The sequence below is a fragment of the Lissotriton vulgaris genome, chromosome 8, assembly GCF_964263255.1.
Source record: "Lissotriton vulgaris chromosome 8, aLisVul1.2, whole genome shotgun sequence".
In the NCBI taxonomy this organism is placed as follows: domain Eukaryota; kingdom Metazoa; phylum Chordata; class Amphibia; order Caudata; family Salamandridae; genus Lissotriton; species Lissotriton vulgaris.
This window is the reverse complement of record NC_141696.1, coordinates 372,457,466-372,477,290: the sequence shown is the minus strand read 5'-3', so window position 1 is coordinate 372,477,290 and position 19,825 is coordinate 372,457,466. Positions and strand designations below refer to the sequence as shown.

General features: G+C 45.4%; 1 protein-coding gene across 6 annotated transcripts in view; it reads right to left on the bottom strand.

Moving 5' to 3' along the window:
• Positions 1-3,123: 3,123 nt before the first annotated feature.
• RPGR (retinitis pigmentosa GTPase regulator) overlaps positions 3,124-19,825 on the bottom strand; it is a 420,762-nt gene continuing 404,060 nt past the window's right edge. For all 6 annotated transcript variants that reach the window (XM_086934147.1, XM_086934148.1, XM_086934149.1 and 3 more), the window contains one exon: positions 3,124-7,356. In XM_086934147.1, the coding sequence (XP_086790273.1) occupies positions 7,099-7,356 (258 nt within the window). In that variant the 3' untranslated portion in view covers positions 3,124-7,098. The remainder of the gene's footprint in view (positions 7,357-19,825) is intronic.

The window sequence follows — 19,825 nt, the reverse complement described above, 5'->3', positions numbered from 1 at the left end:
CTTTTCTACTCTGTATACATCCTCAGATTGCATCCTAACTCCTCATTCAATATTCCAAAAACACTGCATGCAGATAACCTGAAATAGTAAGGGATTATTTCCTCTCCTACCTTTCTGTTTGACATATTCTCCTTACACTCAATCCTCGGCATCCCTTAGAGCCTGTGTTTGCCCTTCCCTTTCAAGTGCCTGCCACCTTACTCTCCACTATACTTCACTAAACCACCAATTACAAATCACAAATTCTCAGAGTAACCATTCCTTCAATACCAAAGCCTTTTCTACTTATCCTGCTCTGTTAAATCACAAGTTCTCAGTGTGTTCTAATCACTCCTTGCTATCTCACAATATCTAACTTTCTCCAGCCTATTTACTCACCCCTCTTTCATCCATTTGATTAACTCATGCCAATAATTACACCTAATTGCTATTATCTTAAAACATCACCACATAATCCCCTTGAGAAAGTCTTTATTTTTCTAGGAGTACAACACTAACCCAATAACCAACAATGAATACCACTGGATTAACGACTAACTTTGGGGTATGGAATAACTGTTAATAGTCATAAAGCCCTTCAACGTCTCATCAGGGGTGAGCACTATATAAATGCAACGACAATCATTTGGGTCCATCTATGGGACTTTAAGGTGTTGGAATTACAGGAGTAATTTCAAACAACCCTGAGGCAGACTTCTATAATGTTACTTACAGAATCCCTATTGCAGTATTTATAAAATCTGTTTTCGATGCTCACTGCAAGCACTATCAGACCTGTATTTGTGGGACTAGGAATTTTGTGAAGCTACCTTTGAACTCTATAGAGTTACCTGGCTCTTTGTTTGGTAGAATTCTCAATACTCCATCTACCAAACTATGTCTTTCTCATATGTTTCAGGAAAAGGTCAATGGTAGCCATGCTGACAAGTCTTCTAGGACATCTTCAACTAGTCTTCCTAACCTCTTTCGGGTATTTCTTGGGGACACTTAAAACGTTCCGCCATCTGATCAAGGAAGAAGTTAAAGGCTGCATTCTAACTATTGAAACAGGATTCCCAACTGAAGCATGCCCTCCCAAATAGTTGCTTAAAGCTGTTGTTATTGTTGCTATTAGCAAACATTTCTGAATTCTTCTTTTAGTGCAGTGACGGTTTATATCTCTTTTAAGGAACACGTTATTCGCTTTTTACACATGCCTAGGCATACCCGATGGTGCTCACTAACTATATGCCCACCGTCATTTGCTTTCATTAGCCATCAGTCTAGAGAAAGCAGTACATTCACTGGTTATTAGTATCCTTCAAACGTCCAATGCATTTGATGGGGCCCAGTCTGGGTTTCAACCGCCTTATAGTACCAGGACAGTGCTAAAGGCAGCAGTTGATGAAGCATGCATGATACAGGAACCTCGTAGTACTTGGAGTACTATGGCAATGATCATTTTAGTCCTGTTGGCATCCTTTGATACCACAAACCAAAACCTTTTTATTTCTAGACTTTCCACTACTGGAGTTAAGTTCCACGGTCTGGATTAGCTGGACTAGCATTAGTCTTTCCTTAAAGAGCAATCTAAAGCAGTAACATTCCCACCTTTTAAACATCAGCCCTACCCTCTTATTTGCGGGCTACCACAGGTCTCCTCGTGGGTCCCATAAATGTTAAAGTCTGTATTGCACCACTGGGGCACTCAGATTAGATCTTTTTGGCCTTTGTTTTGTTTTAACTATTTTAGAGGACAGGACAGGCATCTGATTATTCACCTGACTGGCCAGAATGTACAGGCAATTATCTTTCAAACATAGTGGTGCGGATGATCAACAACATGCTTAAACTTAATTCAGAAAACACTTAGGTTAATATAATATGTAAATAACTCAAGACCTTAGTTAGAGTTGCCAAAAAGTGGCAGATGTGCCATCTATCATATTAAAGGTACATTGATCTCCATTGCACTGTAAATCTGGTGGACAGGACATCTGCCACTATTTGGCTCTAAAAAAGGCCCATAGCATTTTGTCTCTTTGCACTGGGCCTTCTGAAGTAGGTTCCATTCCTGTGCCGCTTGAATCAGCAAGCAATCATGGGGTAATTATATATAACTAAATTACTTCACAATAGCAAGCATTTCTTGCAAGGTCCAAGTTGGATCATTGGTAATCTACAATTCGATAAGCCATTGCACAAGGGTAATATATAAAATTGTAACTGAGTGGGAATCAACGTAAATGCAGGAACTTTGAGCAACATCATAGACAATGAGAGCAAAGCTTGAGTCTGTGGTGTCAATTAAAACCATGAAGTGGAAATATAAATGTTTGATTATCTTTAATGTGGCATCAGTGAACCCAGCCTACGCTAACCTAAATAGCTGTACATGGGAAAGGATTGTTGTACCATAAACTTTTCAGCCATCTCTTTCCCCCCAACAAATAGATATCAAGCATTAGCAAAGCCATTAGACCTTCCCCATAAGAGCTATTGGCTTTGGTGATGTTTTGTAGCAATGCTGTATTTTCTTTCACTCTAATCAGGGTACCTGGGGAGAAAGAGTGTGTGTCCAAATGACACATTAGGTGGAGGAGATGCAGTTCGTATAAATAGCAAAAGTGTTGCGTCATTTCACAAAAAGAAGTCAGTGTATGGTGCCACAATGTTCAAGCGTTAAAGAATTAACAACAGCTGCGATGAGACAGATGCAAAGAAACAACCATATCCCTTACCATGTGAGTATTCGCACACACACATAATAGGACACAACAGCGGAGGCTAGGGGCTTTTTCCAGACTAACACCATCCGGAGTCTGCCACAGTATGCTGAGCAATCCTGAGCACAAAGTCCGGCCCCTCCATGTGGCTCACATAGAACTACGCCCTCCTTTGCTTACTGCTGCAATGCCCCCAAATACACATTTTGGCATCCGTTTTCAGGTTTAGACAGGGTTATGTAGAAGAGAGTCACTTCGGTACCATGCCAAAAACTTTGTGTGCACTTGGCCAAAAGACATTAAAATTGACAAAGCCAATAACTCTCGCATCACTAAGTACCTATTGGCTTTACCAATGCTGCTTGTTTTTAGTTTTACTCTATGGAGCAATAGATGGGCGGTGTTGAGAAGACACTGAGAAGGGCAGCAACGTTTGATTTATTAAAATAGAGAAAAAGGTAACAAAAAGGAGCAACAAATAGTACAGTTTCAGCCTCTCCACCAGTAGCTCCAGCCAAATTCTAGCTGTCACGTTCAAAAGATCACCCCAAAATTCGACACTATCATAAAGCTAATACATACTAAGGATCCAAAACAAGATTCCACCAGGAGCTTTCCCCAAAAATAATATAAAAGCAACAATGTACCCAAGAGGACAAAGGAACACACAGCAAAATCATATGATGACATACTTCACGAACTTCATAGAAAACATTTGCAACATAGTCAACATAAATACAGTGGCAAAAGAACAATTTGAAGTATTGCAAAGTTCATATCATAACATGCTCCTGGAACGTTACAGCTCCCTCTAGGTCTTAGCTCACTGCCCTTAAAATCTGAATTCTGAGATGAATTAGAATTTCCACTCACAGGAATGTGCCCATCCAGTTAAGATTGCACATCATGAAACACAATCTCCTCCGTGTCACCAGCCAAGTCTCCTTCTGAAATACACCATCTATGCCTTTCTCATTAGCACCTGACAGAATGCACTCCCTGTCATCTTCACAAATAGATAATCTGCTAAAATTTCACACTGAATCTCTTCCTAATCTCAAAGATCCATTCAATAACACAACTACCCTAACAAGATCTGGCCACTCACCGCCACCCACCTATCAACACAAAGAGTCACTTCATTGCCAGTTACATTTGGGCCTCTGAATTCCTCCACAAATGTATCACTGTGCTCTGTACCTTTAGCCAGTTCGATTGCATCGGTGACTGAGAGATTAGAGATTGCACATAAGTATTCTTGATTCCCTTTACTGTAGCTTCCACCATGGCTGGTCTTTAAGATCCTGATCATAGGTAATTGTCTCAAACTCATAGTTAGCAACTAATGCCCTTAGTGCAGCAACACAGTCCTCCGAGCTCTTCCCCTAATTAAGCTTTCTTGAGTAGAACTTGTAGTATTCCATTAATATGCTTATTTTGTGACCATATGTGGTTTCTAACCATTTCACAGGATACTCTAAAGTATCCAAGTTTAGATTGGCATCATTGGGCACTGCTGGTAATAATTGGAGCTGCATAATTTAGTGCATTAATTTATAGGCAAATTAGACTCAACATGTGTTTAATAATATGAAATCTGTGTGCATTATATGAACCAAATGTAGTAGGTGGCTATATTTAGCTTATTGAGGGCCGCCCACATAACTAACTGAATTCTAATCAATGTATTCTCATTAAAGAGGACAATGGATACGTTTTGTAAATGTAATTAATGCCATCTACTAATGCTAACTATAGTTACTTGGAAGCTAAGTTGATTTCAAAGTTGGTTTAACTTGTACCAGGCCCGAGTTGCATATATTTGAACATTTATAAAAGTTTTGAAAGTTTCATGTACTTTTCTCTCTGCGGGTGCCATTTCAACATGCTCATTAGCTAGAATAGGCTTATTGTTAATTTATTGAACTTCTAGGTAGTTGAAACTTAACTAGAGTTTGGCATCAGACATAGAGACTGTGATGGTAGGAGGGATCTTCATAGATTAATTTAGCAGAACCGTTCCTCGGTTCGAAAAGAGAAGACTTTTTTTGACTCTGCTGATTTCCCCTGCTTATACTTTTATCCCCTGCACCTTAAACTTGGTTCATCTGATGCGGACACCTTCCTCTTTGAAATCCCCTTGCTACTTCCAATGCTTTAGATAGAATAGGAAAGCCCCTTTGTGGAATCTGTATGATTGATATTTTGTCTGCTATATGTAGTTATATTTAACATCTTTTTCCTCATAATATACAAATTCAGATTCCATGATCACTTAAACATGTATGCTCTTACAATATATTTACTACACCTTTGCTAATTGGTTTAACTTGTAACCTTGATTAAACTTGCTAATAACACCCTTATCGTTTGGACAACATCCTTTCTGTCGTTTCTGTGAAGCCACTTGAAATGTACTACTGATGTTAGCTCCTCTCTTACACTTCAAGTAGGCAATCAAAGGTCTATACGACCAGTGGGGGGAAGTCTTGTTTGATGATATTACTAAACAATTGAAATACAAGGATCTCTGCTCCATCCTAATTTAACTTGCTTTAAACAGCCTTCCTAGCAAATTTGTCAATAAAGTACCTCAACATAAGCTAAAACATTTTATACCAAACACACCATTTAATTGTTGTGTCCCTTGGTATAGGTAGGAATAAATGTGGAATAAACATGCTTGACATTATGAGCAAAATACCCTGCAAGTCATACAAGAAAATAAACACAAAAAAATAGAAGTCACTGTGATCTTCACTGAGGCAAGGAAGTACATCAGGTAAGGTACAAAGCGTCAATAGAAGTCTTATGATTTGTTGCACTGAACATTCGGTAAGCCTGAGCCAGCAACATTTTCACCTGTGTATAGTAATTCCTGCTTAATGCACAAGCAGGAATGAATAACTGCAATGTTCATTGATGTTGACATTAAACGTTAATGACAGTTTTCAGAAAGAAATTATGGACTCACAAGTTAAATGTGAGTCAAAATTAACACAGTTATTATTGAGGTATTTTAAATTATTTTAGAGGAATATTTGGCCCCCAGTTTATGAGCAGAGCTTCAATCTAATGGCCTTTGCTCACTGCCAGCTGTGTCTCAGTCTGTACTCACAATTTCAGTGGTCTATCCTTACCTCTGAAGACTGCAAATTTGTGTTACCTTGAGGACTGGTTTTAGAGGTAATCATGCAAATCAAAGTACGAAAGTACTTCTGATATACATTTATAATACAATCAAACTGCTGAGAGCAAAATATAAAATAGATTTTTGCTCTTGAAAACATACTCCCTCCCTCGAATCGGTCCCTGGGATCTTAACCATTGCCATTTCGGGGGGGGCATTGTTATGAATGCCCTACATCTGGGAGAATAGCCTGTTGGCTTCCACCGACTACTGACTACAGTTTAACCACTTCTCATAACTGCTCCAGGAAACAATTCTTTACATTCTGTGGCATTTTTCTCTCCTAATTCCCCCATCTGGAGTTTAATTATCTGTTAGCACTGTGCCATAATTGTTTTGGGTGAATATGTGCACTTGCTTGCTTGTACCCAGGTCATTCGAACCGTGCTGGGTGACTTTGTGCGGAACTTCATTAGCCATGCTGCTCAACCTTCTCACCAGCTGATGTCTCCTGAACCATGCTACATTAACCTAACTGACGACATCTGCTGGCACAGCAAGCCATCTGCTTTTCCACTGGCAGTGAGTTTGACACACTTTCTTGCCATGTGATGCTCCCTACCACTTACTTACAGGTTTTGTTTCTGAGTTCTGACTTTGATATGTACAGTATGTAGTTTGACCGACAACATAGGAAATCCTGCTTGTCTAGAACACCTTCCCTCATGATTGAACAGATCTGGATTAGCAACCATCTGCGGCTAGAGACATAAAGGGAAGACGAATATACCTTCATATAGTCTGCTAATACTCTAACAACTTTAAAGTGCCATTTACAGATAAATACTTTCCGATTTATTTTTTCAAACACCACCATAAATTAATGGGTTTATGAAAACTATTTACAGTTTTACAAGTCTCCAGAATTTATATTTTGACACAGACCATCAAGTACATGATAAAATCATAGAGTAGAAACTACAAAGTCTCTGAATGCAAACCCACACATAAAAAAATATAGTTTTCTTTTTATATAACAACACTGAACTGTTAAGGCCACAACACCTCAATAATAGATTTTGATAAACATATATGTTGCAGGCAATCACTAAAATGCAAACAAAAATAAAATATTCATATTATTTTTTAAGGGTTTAAAACCAGAAGTTTACCAAAATGTTCATTATGAAACATTAACTTTTAAAAAGTCAAAATTCCAAAAATAAAGTGCAACATTTGCTCGAAGACTGCGATTTCAGGTGTTCACAATATTGCACAAGTTTTTGCCTTTTTGTCTAGGGTATTTTGGCCAGTTTGTGGCAGGTCCTGCGCTGACTGCATAATTTCTTTTGGACTGCCCTTTGTGCTGCTTTGGCTTTCATCTGTACTCTCCATTCCAGGCAACTTGTTTGACTTTCCTTTGCTTTTTTCGTTTGGGGTTACGATTTTACTTTCTGTGTCTTCACTGTTTTCCTGCATTGATTTCTGGCTGGTAGATGACTTTCTTTTAAACAATGACATCTAGAAGAAACATTTCCAGTAAGTGAAACAGGCTTATGTTGTGAAACAGGATTACTGCATGAAACATATCAAACAGTATTAGATTAAAGTTTGAAATCAAAGACGATATGTAACAACCTGAGCACAGTAAATACTATGAAAGAACACCAACTTAAAAATTTACAATTCTCTTTAATGCCAGAGATCCAAATTTCCAATAATCTGGGGTTTTGTCAGATTGGCATACAATACTTTGAAATAGGAGAAAACCGGACACATACATAAAATCATCCACAAAGTCACAGGTAGTATTTATGCCGCAGTGAAAACAAATGGTTTAGGTAGACAACTTCCTTGCCTATCTCAGAAAAAGGAACGAATAGTCAAAATGGAAAATAGGCTGCTTTTATGGGCTGTTATGGGTAACTGAATCAACAAGGGCGTGGATGTAGTGATTACATCCCAGTTCTCAACAAAGGCTACTGGTAGGGGTTTTGTGTAGGTAAGGCCTGTCTTAGTATATTTACAGATGTTGAACAATGTATGGGAAACTTTTAACATTGCTCGTTTATTAGTTGCAGCGGTTGGAGAAAAGAAAAAACGGGGCCCTCAAGATATGAAATATTTTTAACTTTTTTATAATTATCAGGAGACCAATGCTCAATTGGATGGTCTGGGTGTATAAGATTAACTTTGAAAGGAATTGGCTCAATAACCGTTTTTCTATTTTATAAGGATGGGGGTGTTTTTATTCTCATATTTTATGGTGTTTAGGAATATTTTAAATGAATTTTGTCTTTGTGCTTTTATTGTTGTCAAATGAGGATTTTTGTAGTGTACTTTCATGGTTTTAATCAACCGAATACAGTGATCATGACTGACTGACAAAGGCTACTAATACTTGATTTAAGTGACTAAGGTTTGATAAATCAAAAGCCCCTACAGAACAGGAAAACCTCCTAGGTCGGGAGAAGTCTGAGAAAATATATACCACCAAAAACACATTTCACATAAATTATGAACAGCAGTGGGGGAAATGGTTGTGGTGGACTATGATCAAGCCCGCTTGTGAAAACTGACCAATGTGAGATGACCTTCCATGCCTTCAAGCGTTTCAAACAAGCACCACCATGAGAAAATCCAGTATGCATTTTGAAGAAAAGCTCAGAAAGCAGATATGCAGTTTTAGACAACAGCAGTATGCATTTAACAATGTTGCTTATAAATGGGACAAAGAGATAAGATATGAACCCTGAGGGTACTTTACATAGCTTGTAGAAAATGTCAGTTCAGTGAGCAACCCACCTAGAATAGAAGTAACTTTGCCGTTCTGAGAAAAAGCCGCACAAGCAGAACGAAAGTAGTAACATGTGCAATCGTCCCTATGAATAAGTACACAATGTTTCAGAAAAAATGGCCTGTAAACTGTGCAAGATTGTATGTCAACAAAATATCCCACTTCACAAAATAAATCCATTCTACATGTATTGAGGCTCCGTATGACGTCAGTGTGATTGATAGGCATGCAGAGGATAGTGGAGTATTTTAGGGACCTTTTGGAAGTACAGGTGATTTACAGTTTTTTCAAGGGATTCTGGTAGAGGGTTGAGAAATAAAGCACCCAGGATTGGAAAGGCCTGTAATATGTACTGGTGTTTTTTGCAATCACAACAGGAGACATTTGCAGATAAAAGTTGTTGGATTAGCCATATCTATAGGAACTTTGGGTCTTTCCTAGGAAAAGTCTTGTATACTAAGCTTTGTGATTTTAAAAGTCTCTCATTTGTAGGAGGGCAACAATGTATCCTTGTTCACTGCACCTTCATCGGCCTGGTCGCCCCCACGCTCCACGCCTCTCCTGCCTCCTGAGCCTCACCTGCTGCCTGTGTCTGTTCGCCGACGCCGATTCAGGCGCCCCAGCTGCCGCAGGGCCGCCCGCCAAGCCCGCACTCGTTTTCCCGCCGCTGCCTGCCTGCGGCCCCCCCCCCACCAGCCGATAGGCTCCCACGCTCACGCCTCCCAGCGGACCCTCCCTCCCGCCTCCCTTCTTAGGACGCCCCCAGAGCGACCGCGCAGTGGACGCACGCAGCGGGAGCGCAGATTGAGCGCCAAAGGTGCGCCAAAGGTAAGCCCGTCTGTGCCCGTCCGCGCCTGGACCGCGCCCAGTGCCAGTACCCCTGGTTCCCGCAGACACCAGCCCACCCGCCGGACCTACGACGCAACCGAACTCTACGCACTCAACGCCGGTAGAATCCCGGGCTGCTATCGAGCCACCCCGAGATGCACCCACGGACCCTTCTGCTGCTACTCCTGCAAGTTCACCTGCATTCGGACCTGCACCACACCAGCACCGTCCAAGCCGAACTCCAGCAGCAACCACCTCAAGTGCATCCTGATCAACACCCGCTCCGTCCACAGACACGCCGTCGAGCTCTGGAACCTGCTCGACACCACAGCCCCAGACGTCGCCTTCCTCACGGAAGCCTGGATGAACGCCTCCTCAGCACCCGACATCGCCATCGCCATCCCGGACGGCTACAAGATCATCCGGAGGGACCGCGTCAACCAGACAGGAGGAGGCATCGCCATCATCCACAGGAACTCCATCTGCATCACGACCAACACCGACGACACCCTCGCACCCGCCGAACACCTGCACTTCCAGATCCGCATCAATCCCAAGACCACCCTCAGAGGCACTCTCATCTACAGACCCCCGGGACCATGCACACAATTCAGCGAAGACATCGCCGACTCGAACAGCCCGCACGCCCTTCCCTCCGCTGACTACATCCTCCTCGGGGACCTCAACTTCCACCTGGAGAACAACAACGACCGCAACACCACCACCCTGCTGGACAACCTCGCCAACCTCGGTCTCAAACAGCTGGTCACCACCCCCACCCACTACGCCAGACACACACTCGACCCCGTCTTCTCATCCAGCAAGGACGTCGCCTTCAGCCACGCCACCGGACTCCACTGGACGGACCACAGCTGCGTCCACTTCAGCTTCAGAAGGACCACGATCCACCACCACCAGCAACAAGTTGCACGCAGAAGCTGGAACAAGATCACAGCCGACCAGCTCGCGACTTCCCTGAACATGAACCCTCCCACCAGTGCAACGAACCCAAGCCAGGCGGCCACCAACCTCGCGAAGTGGATCAGCAACTGCGCAGACGACCTCGCCCCCCTGAAGACCCCGCCTAGCAGACCCGGCAGCAAGAAAGCCCCATGGTTCACCGACGAACTCAAGAGCTCCAAGAAGAACTGCCAAGCCCTCGAGAAAGCCTGGTGCAGAGACCCAACACCGAACAACATGACTGCCCTCAAGCTCGCCACCCGAAAACACCACCAACTGATCCACGCCACCAAGAAAACTGCATTCAAGGAACGACTGGACAACAACGCCCACAACAGCAAGGAACTCTTCAACATCGTTAAAGAGCTCTCCAACCCCAACGCCGGAAACAACGACATCATCACTTCGCAAGACCTCTGCAACTCCCTCACATCCTACTTCCACAACAAGATCGCGGACATACACAACAGCTTCAGCTCTCAACCGACACACGCCACGACTGAACCACCGCCCCCACCACCACCCTCCGCGCCTGGACCCCGATCAACACCGAAGACACCATCTGCACGATGAACTCCATCCACTCCGGATCTCCGACCGACCCCTGCCCTCACCACGTCTTCAACAAGGCCGACGCTGTCATCGCACCCCACCTGCGGGACATCATCAACACCTCCTTCGACACCGCCACCTTCCCGGAGAGCTGGAAGCATGCCGAACTCAGCGCTCTACTAAAGAAGCCATCAGCCGACCCCACCGACCTCAAGAACTACCGCCCCATCTCGCTGCTCTCGTTTCCTGCAAAAGTCATTGAGAAGACCGTCAACAAGCAGCTGGCCACCTTCCTCGAGACAAACGGATCCCTTGACCTCTCGCAGTCTGGCTTCCGGGCCAACCACAGCACCAAGACCGCCCTGATCGCAGCTACCGATGACATCCGAGCCCTGCTCGACAACGGAGAAACAGCTAGACCTCTCCGTGGCCTTCGACACGGTCTGCCACCGAACCCTAGTGCAGCGCCTCAGCAACGTCGGAATCCAGGAGAAGGCCCTGGAATGGATCACCTCATTCCTCGCCGGAAGGACACAGAGAGTCCGCCTCCCCCCGTTCAGATCAGAAGCCACCGAAGTCATCTGCGGCGTTCCTCAAGGCTCCTCGCTCAGCCCAACCCTCTTCCACGTCTACATGAGCCCCCTCGCAGCCATCGCACGCCAACACAACCTCAACATCATCTCCTACGCCGACGACACCCAGCTGATCCTCTCCTTCACCAACGACCCCGCCACCGCCAGAGCCAACCTACACGAAGGGATGACAGACGTAGCCAAGTGGATGATGAGCAGCCGTCTGAAACTGAACTCGGACAAGACGGAAGTCCTCATCTTGGGATCTTCACCCTCCGCCTGGGACGACTCCTGGTGGGCCCCTGCCCTGGGCAGCGCACCCAAACCAACAGACCATGCACGTAACCTGGGCTTCATCCTGGACTCCTCTCTCTCCATGACCAGACAAGTCAACGCCGTCTCCTCGTCATGCTTCAACATCCGGCGCATGCTACGCAAGATCTTCCGGTGGATCCCCACGAGACTAGGAAGACGGTCACCCAGGCCCTCGTCACCAGCCGTCTGGACTACGGCAACCCTCTCTACGCTGGAACCACCGCCAAACTCCAGAAGAGACTCCAGCGGATGCAGAACGCCTCAGCACGACTCATCCTGGACATCCCCCGTCTTAGCCACATCTCCGGACACCTGAGAGATCTGCACTGGCTCCCGGTCAACAAGAGAATCACCTTCCGTCTCCTCACCCACGCACACAAGGCCCTACACAACCAAGGCCCAGGATACCTCAACAGCCGCCTCAACTTCTACGCTCCCACACGCCAACTTCGATCGACCGACCACGCCCTCGCCGCCATCCCCCGGATCCGAAGAGCCACCACAGGAGGAAGGTCCTTCTCCTGCCTGGCCGCCAAGACTTGGAACTCCCTCCCGACCCACCTCCGCCTGACCCAGGACCACCTCGCCTTCAGGAAGCAGCTCAAGACCTGGCTGTTCGAGCAGTAGCAGAACCCCCCTCCCCTAGCGCCTTGAGACCCTCCGGTGAGTAGTGCGCTATACAAATGCTGTGATTGATTGATTGATTGATTGATTGATTGACATTGAAAATTCCAAATTTCATTCACTCGTTGCTGTAATCATTTTCTCAATTATTTCTATTTTGTCATACCACTTCTTTAATATCTTTTTAATCAATCTGCAAATAGTGGTGTCTTTTTCACATAAGGTTCTTTTTATTAAACATCCAATTTCCAATAGCACTAAGGGAAGAAACGCATTGGCTGAGCCTCGTCTTTTAATAGCAAGGCCATTCATGTTATAGGAGCAAAGGCGTAGAGAGCCTTGCCTGTCCTTGTTGGAGACAGTTATCTGAATTTTGTCATGAGGTCTGGGGAGCGCAATTTATTGTCCGTTAGATCCATCTCGGGTTATGAGAGGAGGGCCCAGATATATTTTGATTTGGCCTATGTTGTTCATTAGGTACAACCCTCTTCGATGGTACAGAGTAGGTAGATTTGTGTGGCTGGACTTCCGCTCTAGTTTGGTCTGGGAGTAGAAGGGGTTGAGGATAGCCTGGCTCGTGGTAGGGGCTCAGCTTCATTGTCCATCTCTGAATGGTCAACCATTCCGTCAGCACTAGGTAGCCGATTGCAGATGTACTCCAAGTGGGCTTGGTCATTTCGGTCTCTGAAATAGTTTCAGTGGGAACAAAGTCTTTTGAGATGGGGTCCGATTACCTTAGGTCAGCTAGATTCGGAATTAGTGGTAGTAACTGTAGTATATTTCTCCTATTTAGAACGTCAATGTTGCCTTTAGATTTGTACTCGGGTGAGGGAGTTATTACTTTTGTGTCTTCAAGGCCGTCCGCCAATACCTGTGCGGTGTGTATAGTTTCACTAGGGTGTTGTATGTTTAATGTGTGGTCCTCTGGCAGAATTTGTCTGTTCACAATTCGGACAGCAAAGCCCGCTGTAGGGGAGGTGAACAAGTGGTAATTGTTCTGGCATGCTCCTGCTTATCGCCAGGCCCACCCTCTGTTGTGACGGCCTGTTAGAAATGGGGGTCTCTAGTTGGCAACGGCTGGCCACTGTCCAAGTAGGGACGCTTCTTCCTAAGTCAGAGTAAGGGGGCTACACACTTTGATAACCCCTGCTCAACCCTGTGGTAACATAGCACAAGCAGCTAGGCTTATCTCAGAGGCAGTGTGTAAAGCATTTATGATCATACACAGTAACACAGTGAGGAACACTACAAAGGGACACAACACAAGTAGGTATAAAAAACAAGTATCTTTATAAATAGACTTAACACAAGACCAATAACATAAAAAAAAGCCACAATACTGAAAAATAGGGTTATCCTTGAAATGCTGTAAAAAGAGTTCAAAGTGTGCAAACAGGAGTTCAGTTCAAGGCAGTGGTCTCTGCGACCCTTTTACTTACAAAGTACCTGGATTGTGTAGCTAAACCAACATAATGTCGCAAACGAGCTGTAGCGATGATTTTCCTCACACGAGGTGGCGATGCGTTGAATCCTTGCCGCAAGGGAGGATGATGCGCCGGTCTGCGGGTGCGTGCGGGACAAAGCAACAAACTTCTTCACGCTAGGCCAGCGATGAGTTGAATCCTTGCCGCTAGGGGGGATGATGTGCTGAGCCTGTTGCGTGTGCGATCCTGTGGCGATGAGAGAAAATGGGGCTCCGCGATGGACGACGCTCCGGTTGTGATGGGAGGAAAATGGCGGACGCACCGCGCCAGCACTGCGATGCGATGATCTTGATGCGATGATCCGGGGTTAGCGAGCACTCGAAAAGCCCGCAAACTTGCGATGCGATGATCTTTGGGTGTTAGCGAGCACTTTGTGGCCCGCAAGCGTGCGATGCGATGATCAGTGGTTTGCGAGCGCTCAGTGGCAGCAGCACAGTGATTTTTCTGACGCTCTTCAGCTGCGGCGGCTCGCAAGCGGCGTTAGCGACAATTTCAGCACTCTCTTCTCTGGAGTAAAACTAGAGGCCCTGGAACTCACAGGGGCCTCACCTGCAGATAGAAATCCTCGCTGGGAGGAATCAGGAGGCTGGTGGGGTCAGATGTGCCTGTGACTTCAGCAGGAGGCTAATTCTCTTCTAGCCCTTGGGTGATTGCTTTAGCAAAATAAAAGTTCTCTTAAAACTTATTTTCCCTCTTCTCCCAAGTCAAGGGGGAACTACTGCAGGCCAATCCAAGAAATAGCATACAAGCACAAGGACAGTCCTCTCCTGCAGAGTCCTTCTGTCCATTTTACTGAAGTTCTTCTTGATATCCAGGAGCAATACCAAAATCAGGGGTTTGGGCACAGATATTTATACCCCCAAAGTCTTTGTTCTAAAAGGTCTCTAGTCACTGAACCCAGCCAGAACCAGTTCTGCTCAGGCCTGGAGCACTTTGTTTACCAGGCTGCATCCTTCCCTTCTGAAAGAGGTGGTCTGCCATCAGACGCACAGTTGGAGGTGGAGCCAGCATTCACCTTGCCAGGCACAGCCCTATTCAGGTCAAGGAGCTACCCCTCCCCAGTACTCAATGCAGATCTCTCTATTCAACCCAGGTCTGACTCAGCCTGCCTTGCCCCTCTAAACCCAGACAGTCAATACACATAACAGCAGAGCACACTGGAAGGCTTAGGCGAGAAAATACCTACTTTCTAAAAGTGGTATTTTCAAACACAGAATATTAAAACCAACTTTGCTAAAAGATGTATTTTATTATTCTGAGCTCAGGCATACTAAATTCGAATTTCTACCATGTTCCCTGAGCCAGTTAGGGCTATAAGATGTAATAGTCAGACTGCCCATTCTAGCCTATGGAGAACAGGTAGCCTTGCAGCAGGGAAAAACAAAATGGAGGGTAATTCACTACCAGGACATGCTACACATATCAAGCCATGTCATACCTTACACATACAATGCACCTACCATAGGGGTGACTGACATGATGCCAAGGGAAGGTTCAGGGGCTGGGAAGTGTTGGCACTTCACAGCCAAGATGGCAGTTCTTGACAGTACACACACACTGCAGTGGCAGGTCTGAGGTACCATTTACAAGCTGCTTCTGTGGGTGGCGCAAACCAGCGCTGCAGGCCCACCAGCAGCATTTGGATTACCAGCCCTGGGCACACACAGGCCACATTACTAGGGACTAATGGGTAACCCAAATAAGCCAATCAGGGGTATACCAATTCACAGTTACATTGACACAGGGAGCATTCACGCTGTGGCACTGAATGGCAGTGGCACAGCGCCCAGAGCATCTAATACCAGCAAAAACAGAGGAGACAACAGAGAAACATGGAAGGGAGACCCACGCCAATGGTGCCAGATCTAACACGGCCCTTATCTACAAGGCAGAACTGCCACCTGGGGTGCCTTGCTGAGCACTGATCAGGGGTGCACTGTCAAGAGTCATGGCTCCTCTTGTGGAGCTTTGAGCACATCCTTAGTACTGCCCTCCTGTTCCTGATGGGTGAATGCTAGCTTCCTCCATCTTCAGTTTTGCATCCATTTAGCCCTTAGTCTTACCCATTTCCACAGTTTTGCAGCAAGGCTGACCCTCCTGGATGCCATGGGTGAAATAACTAACCCCGGCTTCAGTTGCACCCAATTTATCCTCGCTCCTAACTGTTTCCACAGTGTTACAGTCGGGCTGTCCCTCCTGGATGAGGGATAGGATCACTATGTCCTGCTTAGTTTGTGGGCTGATTTTCCATTGCTGGTGTACCTTGGGGTCGGTAAGGCAGATCCAGAGATTTTGTATACGTACGTCTAGACACTATTCGGAATATGGGGTACTCCCTCGCTTGGTTTGATGCAGCACTATTTTTGTTTCTGCTTTTCCTCCTTTGCTTCCGTCTATGTTGAGCATTTTTTTTTTTTACTAAAGTAGTCTCAAGTATAGAAAAAGGCTTTTCTGTGGCAGCTGCCCGCTCAGTTGGAGGAAATTACAGAGTCCCTTTTGAAGATCTGCTGGTGTTTTGATTTGAGCTGCTATCAGCAAAAGGTTTTGGCCTATTGTTTTGTTGCGCATCATGTGTCTCTGAGGAAGAGGTTGTTGAAGTTTGGAGCTGCCCTCTTTGTGAAGGCTTAATGGGTTTTTTGAAGTCTGTAAGTAAATCACTGAGCATTGTGGGAAGTGAAGACAGTTTATTAGGGTGCAAGAGCAGTTTACTTGCTCCAGCAGAGTGTCGGATTGGGCATGCTTGATGAGCGGATTTAGATTACCAAACTTTTCACTGATACCAGTGATGAAGACAGCCAGGGTGTTGAGCAATGATAGCTGGATGTTCATTTGGTTTGATTGATATTACAGCGCTTCAAACAATGGCTGTACAGTATTAAGGAGAGATAGCCAGAAAATGTACATCTGTGGTGCATTTTGCTGTCCTGGTTTGACTTCAGGACCTTGTAGACAAGCTGCCTTGGAGGGAACCTGGGAAGTACTATAAGCATACGATGCCAGCATCTCTTCCCATTTCTGAGTTCCAAGATATGAGAAATCTTTGCTTACCCCTTGAACCTCTTCAGAGTCTTCCAGGTCTGAGTGGTATCTTCTATTTCTGGTAGTAGGTGAAAAAGCCTGCTTTCTTCGGGTCGGTCTGGTTTTGTGGATTTCTGGTGTGCCTACTGGGTCAGAGTCAGGGAGTCGGTCAGTGGAGGGTGGAAGATCCCTTCAGAGTTTCTGTGCTCCACAAGATTTCTCCTTTCGGCATCATTGCGTTGGTCAAGGGTGCTATAAGGTATTCTTACTGCCGCTGCTGTCCTGGTGGCTAGTGGCTCTATCCCTGCTTGGGGATTGCTGTTGTGTGATGATCCCCAACCAGCGATACACTGGCCAGAGGTATCATTGGAAAGGGGAGAGTCTCCTCTTTCCAGTACCTCTGCTGAGATATTCCCCTGAGCACTGATTCAGTGAACGTGAAATGAGCACTTCATCTCCTTTCACTTTCACTTTCAGGAGTAATGATGTTAGTGTGCCTTGTACGCTGGTCGTCATTACAAATATTAAAAAAACACTCGGGCAGCTCGGGATGCTATTCCTGAGCAGCACCAGTTGCAGAGAAAAAAGGACAAACAATGGCAGACATAGGCATTGCTGAGTGAGTGTAGCCGTCAGCCATTGGCCAACGGCCGCAATTAAGGTGTTAAAAAGGAAGAGCACTTTTGCACTGTTTGATGAATCATCACAAAACTTTAAAACTTCCTCTCCTGCCTTAAAGGTTTTGGGGTGATCCATCAAGCAGGGGCTGAGACAAAAAGAAGGGGGGGTTCCAAAACACCATATACCCACGCAGTTTCCATATGGATTTTCAAAAAGAGCTACAGCTCAAATGGCTGAACGGATTTAAACCAAACTTAGCAGAAAAACAAGATCGTTACCCAGAAAGTGCGCTTTTTGTCAGTTGGTATAGTTCCGTTAGGTAATTTTTGTGGAATGAACACTTAAAATGTTCGTATATCTGGACGGTTTGGCTGAAATTAAAACATGTAAGTCTTCCAATTGGCTGAGGGGTCTTTTTCAGGTCGATAATTCTGATTGGCTGGCCGCAACATGAAAAGAAATGTGTAGCAGACATCACAGGACTCGGGGACTAGGTTCCTTGTCATGAAAACGTTTTAAAGAAAGAATATAAGGGGGCAGGGTAGGAATACCCTGCCCCTTATTCCTTAACCCCAGCATCCTAGAGGAACTCCACCTGGGTTATAAGTATATATAAAAAAGAGAGTGGGGGAGTTACTCAATCCTGGGGTTATCCTGCAGTGTCGTGGTAAAAAAACAAACAAAACTGCAACAGCAATTTAAAAAATATAACCCATGTGGTGGGCCAGGGCCTGAAACAACATTTATAAGATATCAATATGGGAAGAGGAGTGTGTGGGTGCCCTCCTCCCTGAGCCGAAATCAGCCCTCCATTCTCCCAGGGCCCAGCACATCTTTTTTTAGTAAGGGGAGCATGGCGAACCACCAATGATTTTTTAAAGTGTTGTGGGGGCTGCTTAGAGCACGGCAGCCCCCCAGAACTTTAAAAAAATTAAAAATAAAGTGTCATGGGTGATTGAATTCATGACTCCAAGAAGGCTTACCATATTTGTTAACACACCCCAGCTGGAGATATATGCTCTTTAGCTGGAATACAGGAACCTCTTGTGGTTGCTTACATGGGTGCATTTGGTGGCCTTCAAAATGTTTTAAAAAAAGACTCAACTTGCTTAATTTTTTTAAATGCTTTACTGATAATATTTTGTGACAATCACTATTATTAACCATTGCATTATGTGAATTTAGAAAACTTTCATTTGATTATAGTTATTGTTGACTTTGTGATAAAAGTCAATATGTCTGTTTTATATATGCTGATGTACTGACCCCTTAATAAAGCCAATAAGCCTGCCCCTTTTTAGGTCGAGGGACCGGAAGGCTGGCTTGCCAGCTTCCGGGAAGAGATTTAATGTTTTTGAGATGGGTGCTTGAACCCACCTCTCTCCTCCATCGCTCCTCCATTGGCTGGCTTCTTAAACAGAGGCCAGCCATTGGAGGAGAAGGGAGTCAATCCAAACAAGCCCCGTCTCTTTCGGATTCAGGGGCGTAAGTTTTGCTGTTCTTTCAATGGTGATGTCATCCGTCACTCAGAACAGCAAAACACGCCCCCGAATCCGAAATTTTCGGAAGCTTGCGGCCGCCATTTTTTTCCCCGCAGTGAAGGTGAGCTTTGCGTGTATTCCAAGTTCCCATCGTTCCTCCGCTGCTTGTCTCCCTCCCCCTGTACACCGGTGAATTGCTGATGGTTCGGCTGATGAAGGAGCCAGTCTCGACGGCGATTACCCCTCGCAAAGCTCCCTGGGAGGCTGGTGAAGAGCTGGGACGAGGCTCACCCCTCCTGATCATCCCCTGGCCCCCCGAGCGCGACAGCAGTTTCTTCCCTTACTGCCCGCCTCCAGCTTCTCCACCGATGGGACATCAGGGACACGTGAGTGCAGTTTCAGTGAACCTACTCGGCACTGTGATGCTCCCGGGCTTTTCCGTACCATCCTGAGCCTGGGATGAGGTCTCCCAACCCGATGCATTCCGGGTTTGACTTCTGCCGCTTCCCCCATGGCCTGCCCCCCTGCTTTGCCTCCTGTGGGATGACCGGGACCCGTGAGTCTTATTGCTATAGTTTCTGTGTAAATCCCCCGCCAGCACTAAAATGAGAGCTACCACAGCTGAAATGAACACACAGGTCCCCGGTGCGAGGGTCTGTGCACCCGCGTGCCTTTGTGCGCTACTACAGCTCACGCATTTCAAAGAAAGTAGTGTTTGTGTTATCTTCCCCTCGGGCA